Raw genomic sequence first — 12,741 nt, 5'->3', positions numbered from 1 at the left:
GTCCATCTAGTCAAGGCTACGGTTTTTCCTGTGGTCATGTATGGATGTGAGAGTTGGACTGTGAAGAAGGCTGAGCGCCAAAGAATTGATGCTTTTGAACTGTGGTGTTGGAGAAGACTCTTGAGAGTCCCTTGGACTGCAAGGAGATCCAACCAGTCCATCCTGAAGGAGATCAGCCCTGGGATTTCTTTGGAAAGAATGATGCTAAAGCTGAAATTCCAGTACTTTGGCCACCTCATGCAAAGAGTTGACTCATTGGAAAAGACTCTGATGCTGGGAGGGATTGGGGGCAGGAGGAGAAGGGGACGGCAGAGGATGAGATGGCTGGATGGCATCACTGAGTCGATGGACGTGAGTCTGAGTGAACTCTGGGAGTTGGTGAAGGACAGGGAGGCCTGGCGTGCTGCAATTCATGGGGTTGCAAAGAGTCTGACACGACTGAGCGACTGAACTGAACTGAACTGAATTTAAACAATGTTTATTTCTAAGGGGTTGGGGAGGAGATGGCATTGGGTAAAGGCACATAGGGGACTGCAAAACGCTGGCTTCAAACCTCATACCTTATCTGCTTAGTAAATACTCTGCAAGTATAAAAGTATTACATGTTGAGTAAATACCACAGCTGTCAATATTTGCAAAACAGCTGTGGCAGGCAGCCTCTAAAGTGGCTAACATCTCTGATACTCATGCCCTGCTTCTGGGTGTGGGCTGGACTAGACTCATTGCTGATAACAGAGTATGACCAAAGCGAGAGACGAGTGACTAAAAAACTCTGGCTCCCATCTTGCTTGCTCCCATGTTATGAGCTGCCCTATGGGAATTGCATGCGGCAAAAGCTGACTTTGCTGAACACAGACAGCCCAGGCCTGAGGCCGCCTCTGCCCACACCCGGGGATACCACTGTCCCTGCTGACGGCTGCATCTGGACCCCTGACCCACAGGGACGTGAGATAACGTCTGTCTGCAGTGTTAAACTGAGAAGTTTGGGGGCAATTTGTTACACGACAAGAAATCATTTGCACCATTGCTGCTAACACAGCAAAGTGATTAAAACATTCCGATGCATGATCTGACAGTATAGAACTTTCCAAATAAAATCGTTTATAGATTCTGACTTAGAATACATCATCTGACGTAGTCTGAAGAACAATCGTTTCTCTTAAGGACTATTTTGGTTGGTTCTTTCCTCTCTCTTTCAAATTAATTCCAAGGTTTATGCTGCAATGCTATTTTTATAACAAGAAACTGTTAAAACGTTAAATTACAGAGTCAGGGAAAAGGCTAAGCAATTTACAATGTAACGCACAATCGTGTAGAAACTAATGATAACTAGACTGTTGACGCCAAAGCTACTTAGAAACATTAGCTGAAATACCAGCACATAAAATACACATAAACGGTACATAAATAGACATAATGCAGATTAGCGTTACTAACTGACAATTCTTGGAAGCCATGTTGTGTGATACACAAAGAACCACATTCCAGTTTATAAACCTTGGTAATTCATAACTTTTCAGCCTCATTTTTCACATAAGATTCTAACTTTAGAAAATAGAAATCATAAAAATGCAAGTCCCCTCAAGTTTTAGGTCATAATAATAGCAGCTATCCTGGACTGACAGCCTGTCATATACCCAGCACTGTCCTATACTCTTCACTTATATCTGCTCATTAAATATTTCCCCAACAACTTTGAAATAAAACTGACATATCACAAAATGCACAAATTTTAAGTTCACAATCCAATGATTTTTAGTAAATGTATACACTTGAGTAACTAGCACCGTGATCCATTTTTAGAGCATTTCCATTATCTCAAACAAACTGCTTTGTGCCATTCGCAATTAACCCCACTCCAACTCCTAGTTTGAGGCAAGGACTGATCTGCTTTCTGTCTCCAGAGACTTGCCTTTTCTGGACATTTCATACTGAAGTAATTAAACAAGATGTAGTCTTTTGCATCTGGCTTCTTTTACTAAGCATGGGGCTAAGAGAGTTTTTTTCTGTGAAGAGCCAGATATTATCTCAGAAAGTGGCCACAGAAAACAGGAATGCCAGTTTGCTGACCCCTGACTTAAGACTGCACAAACAGAACACATTTCACTTAAACACTCACTGGTTGCTGGACATGTGGATTCTTTCCAGTTCTGTGCTACTATGAAAAAAACTGCTGTGGAATTTGCATATATATCTTCGTGTGGACATTATATCCATTTCTCTCGAGCATAGTCCTTGAAGTGTAACTGCTGGATCACATAGTTTATAAACTAAAAAATTTAACATTTTCAGTTCAGTTCAATTCAGTTCTGTCTGACTATTTGCGACCTCATGGTCACAAAGCCTGCAGGACGCCAGGCCTCCCTGTCCATCACCAACTCCCGGAGCTTGCTCAAACTCATGTCCATCGAGTTGGGGATGCCATCCAACCATCTCATCCTCTGTCATCTGCTTCTCCTGCCTTCAATCTTTCCCAGCATCAGGGTCTTTTCCAATGAGTCAGCTCTTCTCATCTGGTGGCCAAAGTATTGGAGTTTCAGCTTCAACATCAGTCCTTCCAATGAATATTCAGGACTGGTTTCCTTTAGGATGGACTTGTTTGATCTCCCTGCAGTCCAAGGGACTCTCAAGAGTCTTCTCCAACACTGCAGTTCAAAAGCATCAATTCTTTAGCACTCAGCTTTCTTACGATCCAGCTCTCACATCCAAACGTAACCACTAGAAAAATCACAGTTTTCACTATATGGACCGTTGTCAGCAAAGTAATGTCTGCCTTTTAATATGCTGCCTAGGTTGGTCATAGCTTTTCTTCCAAGGAGCGTCTTTTAATTTCATGGCTGCGGTCACCATCTGCAATGATTTTGGAACCCAAGAAAATAAAGTCTGTGACTGTTTCCCCATCTATTTGCCTTGAAGTGATGGGACCTGATGCCATGATCTTACTTCTCTGAATGTTGAGTTTTAAGCCAGCTTTTTCACTCTCCTCTTTCACTTTCATCAAGAGGCTCTTTAGTTCCTCTTCATTTTCTGCCGTAAGGGTGGTGCCATCTGCATATCTGAGGTTATTGATATTTCTCCCTGCAATCTTGATTCCAGCTCAACTTTTTAGGAAAGTTGAAAACTGCTTTTCAACCCAACACACCATCTGACATTTCCAACAGCAGTGTTTGAACTTTCTAGTTTCTCTGGATCTGTCAATACTTGGATAGTATCTGGTTTTTATTACAGCCATTATGAACTGAATGTAGGTCTGCCCCAAAATGCACAGGTTGAAGCCCTAACCTCCAATGTGATGGTATCTGGAGGTGGGACCTTTGGCAAGCAATCAGAATTAGATCAAGTCCTGAGTAGGACTCCATTGCATGATCTGAGTGTTTAGGGTAAAAGGAAGAGAGGGCCGGTCTGTCTTACTCTTGTTCCCCTGGTCCTCACGTGAGGACACAGCAAGAAGGTAGCCCTCTGCAAGTCAAGAGAGGAACCAAATCTGTTGGCACCATGATCTTACGCTTCCCAGCCTCTACAACAGTGAGAAATATATGTTTAAGTCACCCAGTCTGCAGTATTTTGTTACAGAGCCTGAGTTGAGATAATCATTCTAGTGGGTGTGCAGCAGTATCTCACTGGAGATTTAATCTGCATTTCCATAATCATTAACAATGTTGAACATCCTTTTATGTGCTTACAAGCAATTTAGAAATCGTTATTAATGAAAGTATGCTCAAATACTTTGCTCATTTTTAACTGTTTGCCTAATTAGTGATTGGTAAAAATTGTTATTATATTCTGTATACAAGCCTTATACGACATACAGTTTGCAAATATTGTGTCTGTGACTTCATTTTTTTAAACTGTCTTTTGAAAGGTCACATTTTTAATTTTGATAAAGTAGAATTTATCAAGTTTTCTCTTACTTGCACCTCGTAAATTTTGATATGCAGTATTTTTATTTTCATTCAGTTCAAGCTGAGGAGGGAAGAAGTGGTTAGAAGGAAGGCAACAGACCTAGTCTAAAATATTATACACTAACCACTGTCCTTAGCAGTCTGCAAGCATAAACCAGTCCATCCTAAAGTAGATCAGTCCTGGGTGTTCACTGGAAGGACTGATGCTGAAGCTGAAACGCCAATACTCTGGCCACCTGATGCAAAGAGCTGACTCATTTGAAAAGACCCTGAGGCTGGAAAAGATTGAAGGCAGGAAGAAAAGGGAACAACAGAAGATGAGATGGCTGGATGGGATCACCAACTCAAAGGACATGAGTCTGAGTAAACTCTGGGAGTTGGTGATGGACAGGGAGGCCTGGTGTGCTGCAGTCCATGGGGTCTCAGAGTCAGACATGACCGAGCAACTGAATTGATTGAACTCAGTTGCTATTCACTGACCACCAGGAAATTTATCAAATATTAACAGCTTGAGGATCAGGTGCTCTAGAAATGTTAATTTTGAGATGTGAACTTTTTGGTAGAAACTGTCAAGTGGACCACTGGACACAGATATGAAGTTCAAGAGAGGTCTGCAGGGCAGTGACACCTGCTCAGCACTCACACGTCTCATACTCCTAGCATGGTGCAAAGGCACCGCTCCAGCCCCATCACACATGCAGAGAAGTCAGAAAGAAGTGAAGGGACCTCAAGGTACCATGGCATGATTCACAGATTAGACAGCATGTTCAGAGTAACTGTATAAACTCCAGCTACAAGTGTTCAGCAACTAACCAACCGGGAGAGAGGTGAAATGTCCTAAAAACTCTCCTGTGTGGTGTGCTAAGTCACTTGAGTCATATCCAACTCTTTGCAATCCTGTGGACTGTAGCCTGCCAGGCTCCTCTGACCATGGGATTCTCCAGGCAAGAATACTGGAGTGGGTTGCCATGCCCTCCTGCAGGGGATCTTCCTGACCCAGGGATCGAACCCGTGTCTCTTACGTCTGCTGCATTGGCAGGCAGGGTCTTTACCACTAGTGCCACGTGGGAAACTCTCTTAGGTGCTCCAGAATGCCTGCCACAAGAACAGTTTTCAAACAGGATGGAAGGGGGTAGGGTACAACCTTTAAAAGAATGGCATGGCCTGAGAATACAACATAAAATGATTAGAACTAAACAGGTCAAGATGACAGATGAGTCCACTTCCACTACACCTTGAGTCTCAGTGTATGCTCACTGTAACCCATCAGCAGACTAAGCGACACACCCACAGGCACCGTGACGGTTCTAAGGCTGACCATAGCACTAAAAAATTGGGTGGTGCCTCAATCCTGGAAATCTCTGGCCCTTCCCCAAATAGTTAGACTACCCGTCCCACTACTCATTATCCTAGGAAGTTACCCACCCCTATAAAACACCATCCCATGCCCTGGGGCTGCCCTCACCGGCTGAGAGGGCACACACTGTCTGTGGAGTGTGTTTCTCTCGAAATAAATCCACTTCTTACCTGTCACTGTGGCTCTCAGTGAGTTCTTTCCATGACGAGACACCAACACCCTGAGTTTCGTTAAGCCCTGAGACCAGGAATATCATGATCTCAACTAGAAGATCATGGGTACAAGCCCTAGGCTGGGTTTTGGTTGGGTTCAAGCCTGGATGTGTGGGTTCAAGTTCAAATCTGAGGTGCACGGTTTCAGTTTGAAACCTTCTTGGTCAATCTTATTCGTCCCAGTTCTATAATTTAACTCACCTAAATACACATACACTTGGCAAACTCTATTTCCACTACAGAATTCCTTAACAGCAAAAAGTGAAAATTTATTATATAATCTATGTGGGGTTGTTTGAAAAAGAACATCCATAAAATGGAAAACAATGCAGTATACATACACCCACGCCCCACACATATATACACAAGAGCCTCCCAGCAGCACTGGGAATGGCCAAATGCTAAACAAGCCAGCTGATCACCAGTAGGAGCGTGGATAAAACTCAATACACGGTTACAGTGAAGCATTATACAGCAGTGGGAATCAACAAGGCACTGTTACCTGCAACAATGTGGATGATTTTCAAATGTAATGCTGAGCACTGAAGAGGCCAAATAGAAAACGACACACAGGATATGATTCAGTTTTTATGTACACAAAAGAGAGAGCCCGAAAATCATCGTCAAGAGGAGACAGCGTCACCAGAAGCAAGTGACAGGACAACCACAGACAAGCCAGCACAACAGCCCTGAACACCCCGGCTCTTGGTTTGGGCTTTCCCTGTGTCTAAACCGCCCTGCACTCACATCAAAATCAAAACACGCATAAAGACAAATGATTAAGTAAAAGGAAAATTCGCTTAGAAGAAGCTAAAGGGAAGTAGATGGTCAAAGAATTAAAACTAAAAATTTCAACAACAGTCAGAGAAGAGAGAAAAACATTTACAATAAATTATAATAAATAAAAAGAAAGAATTTAAAGATAAAAATTAATTTGATGCCAAACAGAACTCAGATAAAAGGCTAAACATATACAGAGGAGTTAATAAGAGGCTCAAATGTGAAACTAAAACAGAAGCGAGAGCCAAAGACTCAGGCAAGAGAAGCTTTAAAAGAAAATATCAAAGAAATTTGAAGGCAAAGATGAATAAACAAAAATACTCAAAAGGAAAAGAAAAATAAGTCAATGTTTCTGGGGTGGGCACAACATCCTCTGACGAGACAGTCTTCTTCTGAGTACAGGGTCACCACGAGTACAGGTTAAAGGGGCAGAAGTAGGCAATTCACCAGCTTCCCGGGTGGCACTAGTGATAAATAACCTGCCTGACAATCAGGAGACATAAGAGACGCAGGATCTTCCCTGGGTCAGGAAGATCCCCTGGAGGAGGGCATGGCAACCCACTCCAGTATCCTTGCCTGGAGAATTCCATGGACAGGGGAGCCTGGCGGGCTACAGTCTACAGGGTTGCAAAGTGTCAGACATGACTCAAGTGACTAAGCATGCATGCATGCACACACACGCGTGCGTGCACACACACACATGCACACAAGCTATTCTACCCTCTCAGCCTTCTGTGAGCTCCAGGAAGCTATGTCTTTGTAGGCAGCTTCAGTTAACACAGCCTGGTAATAACCAATCAGCAGCTGAAGTATCTGCAGCAGGATTCACTTCCACAAAGTTTCCAGAAAAAAAACACCCAAAGTTCTATTAATACAACAGAAGTTTCTTTAAAAATGTGGTTTCAGGACCTCAAGATCAGCACAGATCAGCAGGGTATCTGCACATGAAATCATCTTCATGACAATGTAAGATGCTATTTCCCTTTCCCCTAGCAGTTACTACAGTCTTCACCCACTAGCACTCACCAGCGTGGGGCACTTGTAATCAGGAAAGTACCCTTAAGCAGAAATACTTCTGAGATGTCCACCCATGAGTGCTCATCTGTTCCAAGTTCTGTTTAAGGAAGTACACTTTCAGCATTCTTGTGAGAACCACTAGTGCTATTTCAGCTGTGAGCTACACAAATAGCTCACAAATAGTATCATTTTCGCTTGAAAGAACAAAGGACAGAAAAGCAATAGTAATCCAGATTGGAGTATTAGGCGACTCTCTCAGAAATGAACAAAGTGTACCTGTACTTCAAAGAAAGTAAGTGACAGTATTTGTTACTAGTGATACTTGAGGTCTCAAGAGAGAATCAGAAATTTTGGGGAAACTTGAATCCAGCACCTCGAGTCTTCCATCCTTCCCATACATAAGTGCTTCTCTGATAAGAAGAGTGGTGATGTTAACAGAATGCCAACGTAAATCAGAGTCTCTCTGGATGTAATCTAGTATTCTGTATTATTTAAAAGGCCTCTAGGTGATGTTTGAAGCTGCCCCAGAGGTTCCATGCTAAGCATTCCCATAGGTAACAAACATCCCCAGAAGAGTTTATTAAAAGACAGCTCACTTAACAGTAAGCAGCTCCAGCTTAGGAAACATTATAATAATACTATAATAATGCCCATTCTGGACTAATCATTCACTAACAAGGTGATCTGTAACATCCTGAGGTATCAATTTCTTCACCAGTAAAATGTAGAAAATACCTCCACAAAATGACATTCCTGAAGATCAACGAAAACGTTGAATGTGAAAGCCTTGCACAATACCTGGCAAGGTCAGGCAACGAGAATGTGTTGGTATGTTAGGAGAGATTAGATGAAATACAGAATCTCACAGCAGGGAACGGATAAAATAGCGCTTTGGATTCTCTGGAGTCTGTGTGGCACTCAGGGTGCAGGAGGAGAGAAGTAATGGGCAGTTAGGTACTAGCGAGCATTTATAGGAAACAGCTGGGCTTGAGGACAGTTACCATCTCAGAAGCTATGATTCTTAGTTATAGGTCATCATCCGAGTCAAAGACCTACCAATCATAGCTAAAATGAATTAAGTAACATAATGACAACAACCATTAATATTATTAAATTAAATCCTCTTGCTTCGATTCCACAGTCATCAGGAAATCTTTTTTCTTTCATAATTTGGCTTCTCATGCAAAATTCTTTCCTAGATCAGTGACTCTCCTATCCCAAAGTAGTCTCTCACTACAATCCAAATTATACAGAGAATCAAACCCTAAATCCCTAAGTCATCTTGTTTATAAAGATTAATTTTTCCCCATGCATTTAAAACAGCACTAGAGACACATTATCCTTAGGAGGATTAAGAAAAATTATCACAAATCATTTTCTGTAGACTTAATTCTCTCTATAAAACAAACTGGAAAGATTGCCGAATTAACACTCCAGTGTAGAAGTCTTTGTACCCTTGACTATGATGGATCAACACAGTAGCCTCTAGGTTCAATGATAAGATAGGGTTCATAAACCTGGACTACACCTAGATAAAATCGGGCTGATCTTGTCACATTTTGCAGCACAAATGTACTTTAGTGTTACAAAGAGACAGGCCCCACCCACAGAACTGTTTTGATGAGGGGATTTATATCCTGTCAAACTAGAATCAAGATTGCCAGGAGAAATCTCAACAACCTCTGATATTCAGATGACTGGCAACCCACTCCAGTATTCTTGCCTAGAGAATCCCAGGGATAGAGGAGTCCGGTGGGCTGCCGTCTATGAGGTCCCACAGAGTTGGACACGACTGAAGCGACTTAGCAGCAGCAGCACCCTTATGACAGAAAGCAAAGAGGAACTAAAAAGCCTCTTGATGAAGGTGAAAGAGGAGAGTGAAAAAAGCTGGCTTAAAACTCAATATTCAGAAAACTAAGATCATGCCATCCAGTCCCATTACTTCCTGGCAAACAGATGGGGAAACAATGGAAACAGTGGCTGACTTTATTTTCTTGGGCTCCAAAATCACTGCAGATGGTGACTGCAGCCATGAAATTAAAAGATGCTTGCTCCTTGAAAGAAAAGCCATGACAAACATAGACTATGTATTAAAAAACAGAGATATTACTTTGCTGACAAAGGTCCATATAGTCAAAGTTTTTCCAGTAGTCATGTATGGACATGAGAGTTGGACCATAAAGAAGACTGAAAGCCGAAAAATCGACGCTTTAGAATTTCGGTGCTAGAGAAGACTCTTGAGAGTCCCTTGGACTTAAAGGAGATCAAACCAGTCCATCCTAAAGGAAATCAATTCTGAATATTCACTAGAAGGACTGATGCTGGAGCTGAAACTCCAATAGTACTTTGGCCACCTGATGAAAAGAACTGACTCACTGAAAAAGACCCTGATGCTGGGAAAGACTGAAGGCAGGAGGAGAAGGGGACGAGAGGATGACATGGTTGGATGGCATCACCAACTCAATGGACATGAGTTTGAATAACTCTGGTAGATGAAGGACAGGGAAACCTGGCGTGCTGCAGTCCATGGGGTCGCAAAGAGTCAGACACAACTGAATGACTGAACATGCACGCAGTAAATTTGTAAGGAAAAGCAATAGTCTGCTTAATATACCAGCATTTCAAAAGTGTTCACTTACTAGGTCAAATATGAATTTTATGATACACATTTAATGTATTCATAAGAAATAATGAATTCTTTATTAAAACACCACAAAAATATTTCTAAAATCTATACCAAAGAAATAGAATTTCATAGGTCCTGCAGATTTTAGATAGGTAAAGGACAAAGTTAGAGCCAAGGCAGCTAAATTAAGATCCAATGACATCCTTGAAAAACTCATCCTATCAACAGAAACTTCTACAGATGTTTTTTCAGTATTCTATAAAAATTTTTTTCAACCTCTTGACTCACTGCTGACCGAAAAAAAAAGACATCCCTTTTCTAATTCAGCACTTAAACATTTTTAAAAAGCACATTTATATGTTTTCAAAGAAAAAACTTGGGAAACATTTAAGTGGTTATTATAAATAGGTTCCCTAATCCAACACTACGGAAGGAAGAGAGGAAGCAAAGGAGGAAGGGCCCAGGTCACCATGCTGTGCTGTGCTTAGTCACTCAGTTGCATGGGACTCTTTGTGACCCCATGGACTGCAGCCTGCCAGGCTCCTCTGTCCATGAGGATCCTCCAGTCAAGAATACTGGAGTGGGCAGCCGAAATCCCTTCTCCAGGGGATCTTCCTGACCAAGAAATCGGACTGGGGTCCCCTTCATCGCAGGTGGATTCTTAACCAGCTGAGCTACTAGGGAAGCCTCCAAGCCCCCATGACTCCCAGATTAATAGGCTCTGTAGAGTATAGAAAAGGTGATGCTGCAAACTCCCAGACAGTATACTCTACTACTGCAATACTTAGAAGAAATTTCTGGAACACAGATACTCAAAATCCACACTTCAAGTGGGAAAGTGGTAAGGAAGGTGAGCAAACAATGGTATCAGAGGCAGAGAGCTGAGACTTAACATGACTAAACGTCTACAGAGAAGGGCAGCAGGTGAATCTTAATGAAGCAAAGTATCTTACAGAAGCTTCAAGATGACAAGGTGAATTCTATAACTACTTATTTCTGGTGCTGAAACACTCATCTCAAGTGCAATCTCAAAATTTAAAGTTTATATGTAGCTTTATTCTACACTTTAGTGACCAGCCCAGACAGGAAATGAAATGGAAATTTACTCACTATAGTAACCATACAGTACAGTGTCCTCGATCTGTCTGCTGACGTTCGCGTTGGCCCAGTCCTAGGACAAAAAGGAAACAACAGAAACATTAATGAAACATCTAATTGCTTAACAGTTATACTTAAGTCTTAATATGATCGAGTATCACTTTAAAATGTATTATTGACACCGACAGGTATGGTCTGTGCCTTCAAGAAGTGAGCGACAGATGAGTAAAAAGACAACTGCATTAGCAGGTAAATGTGAGCAAGTGTGAGCAGGTGGTTCTGAGGAAGTTCATGGGATGGAAGTCGACTGACTGTCAGAGGTGGCTTCCCAGGGCAACTAAACAGGGTCTGAAAAACACAACGGGAAGGAGGGAAGACGGTGAAGGCACATACACGGAGAGTCTGAAAAGCCTGCAAAGAAGCAAAGTACAGACTCACTAGAGCTTCTGGAAAGGGAAGGGAAAACAGGTGAGCGAGGGAGAGGAGGGGCAGGTGTGAGGGCTTCTGAGTCACTTTAAGTATGCTAGCCTCTGTCGGAGGGCAAGGGGAAGCAGAGGCACACTGCTATACAGAGTGACAGGTGCGAAGTGTAACTTAGAAACAAGATATTCAGCATAACATACATTTTTAAAAATACCTAAAAGAAGAGTAAACTAAACTCCTTTGCATTCAACCCAATTATTTTTTAATTAGTAATTTTAGAAAATTAATTCAAATTAATCTCAAATTTTTTAAAAACTACATTAATTAATTAGAACTGAGATAAATAGCAAGTCTTTTTGAATATCCTAATTTTATGCATATAAAAAATTAAACCTGGAGAGTCTATGTGACTTGCTATTAAGTAACAAGGTTCATTTTAGTATTCAGGTCAATTCTGTTCTATCAATACTTTAAGAATCCCACTTACAAGTCTTTTAAGGCAGAGTGGTAACATTCAATTATCCTAAAATAATTTAGGTTTTTCTTTTTTTTCCCTTTTTCACTTATAAACACCTACAAGGATCTATGAATTTCTAATTGAAAAATGGCTAAAAGAACGAAAGTGTGGAAAACTCAAATTTAGCACTACAGACACAAACCTTGGCATACAGTGCACAATAAAAATACTATTTCTCCAATAGCAATGAAGACTGTGAAAAACTTAAGAATAGGCTAAACTTTAAAATTATGTTACCTGAATAAAGAAACAAGTAACTACAGAATATGAAAAAGATCCAAATGAAAAGTCAGTGTTTCCACATGAAAAGGCTGTAAATACCAAATCCATGAAACCATACACTGCCAATCAAAATCCCAACAGCAGGGACAATGCTCTGACATGGTGGTTCTAAAAGTCATCTGAAAACATACAGTCAAAGAGCTAAGAAAATTTTTGTAAAAGACCAACAAGGAGGAATTTAGCCAATTACTAAACCTTATTAATAAACCATGAAAATCTATTATTAATATCATAGTGACCTTCCATTTACCTAAATGGCAAGATTTAAAACATTAAAAATATCCAGCAATGGCAAACGTGGAGGAAAAGCCATCTACACACAGTAATTAGTAAGAAACAGTCCATGATATAGATCATTTTTGCTGGAATCTGTCCTAAAAAGATTCACACAAATCAGGACAGATATGATGCACAGGGATGTTTTGAGACAAGTAGTCCTGCCCACTTAACAACCTCAAGACCTCCGGAGGGATGCCTGGCAGCTTGCAAGCCCAGGCCCCGCACCGCCCACCACCCCACCCCCCCGC

General features: G+C 41.4%; 1 protein-coding gene across 1 annotated transcript in view; it reads right to left on the bottom strand.

Annotated features, from left to right (window-relative positions):
• The window catches only part of LMBRD1 (LMBR1 domain containing 1), a 132,623-nt gene that overhangs the window by 95,471 nt on the left and 24,411 nt on the right, over positions 1-12,741 (bottom strand). Inside the window, exon 3 of the mRNA XM_010848503.1 lies at positions 11,005-11,065. Within this exon, the coding sequence (XP_010846805.1) occupies positions 11,005-11,065 (61 nt within the window). The remainder of the gene's footprint in view (positions 1-11,004; positions 11,066-12,741) is intronic.

Source organism: Bison bison, unplaced genomic scaffold (genome assembly GCF_000754665.1).
Source record: "Bison bison bison isolate TAMUID 2011002044 unplaced genomic scaffold, Bison_UMD1.0 scf7180017864268, whole genome shotgun sequence".
Taxonomy (NCBI): Eukaryota; Metazoa; Chordata; class Mammalia; order Artiodactyla; family Bovidae; genus Bison; species Bison bison.
Note: the sequence above shows the minus strand (reverse complement) of the source record. Positions and strands in the feature narration are given on the sequence as shown.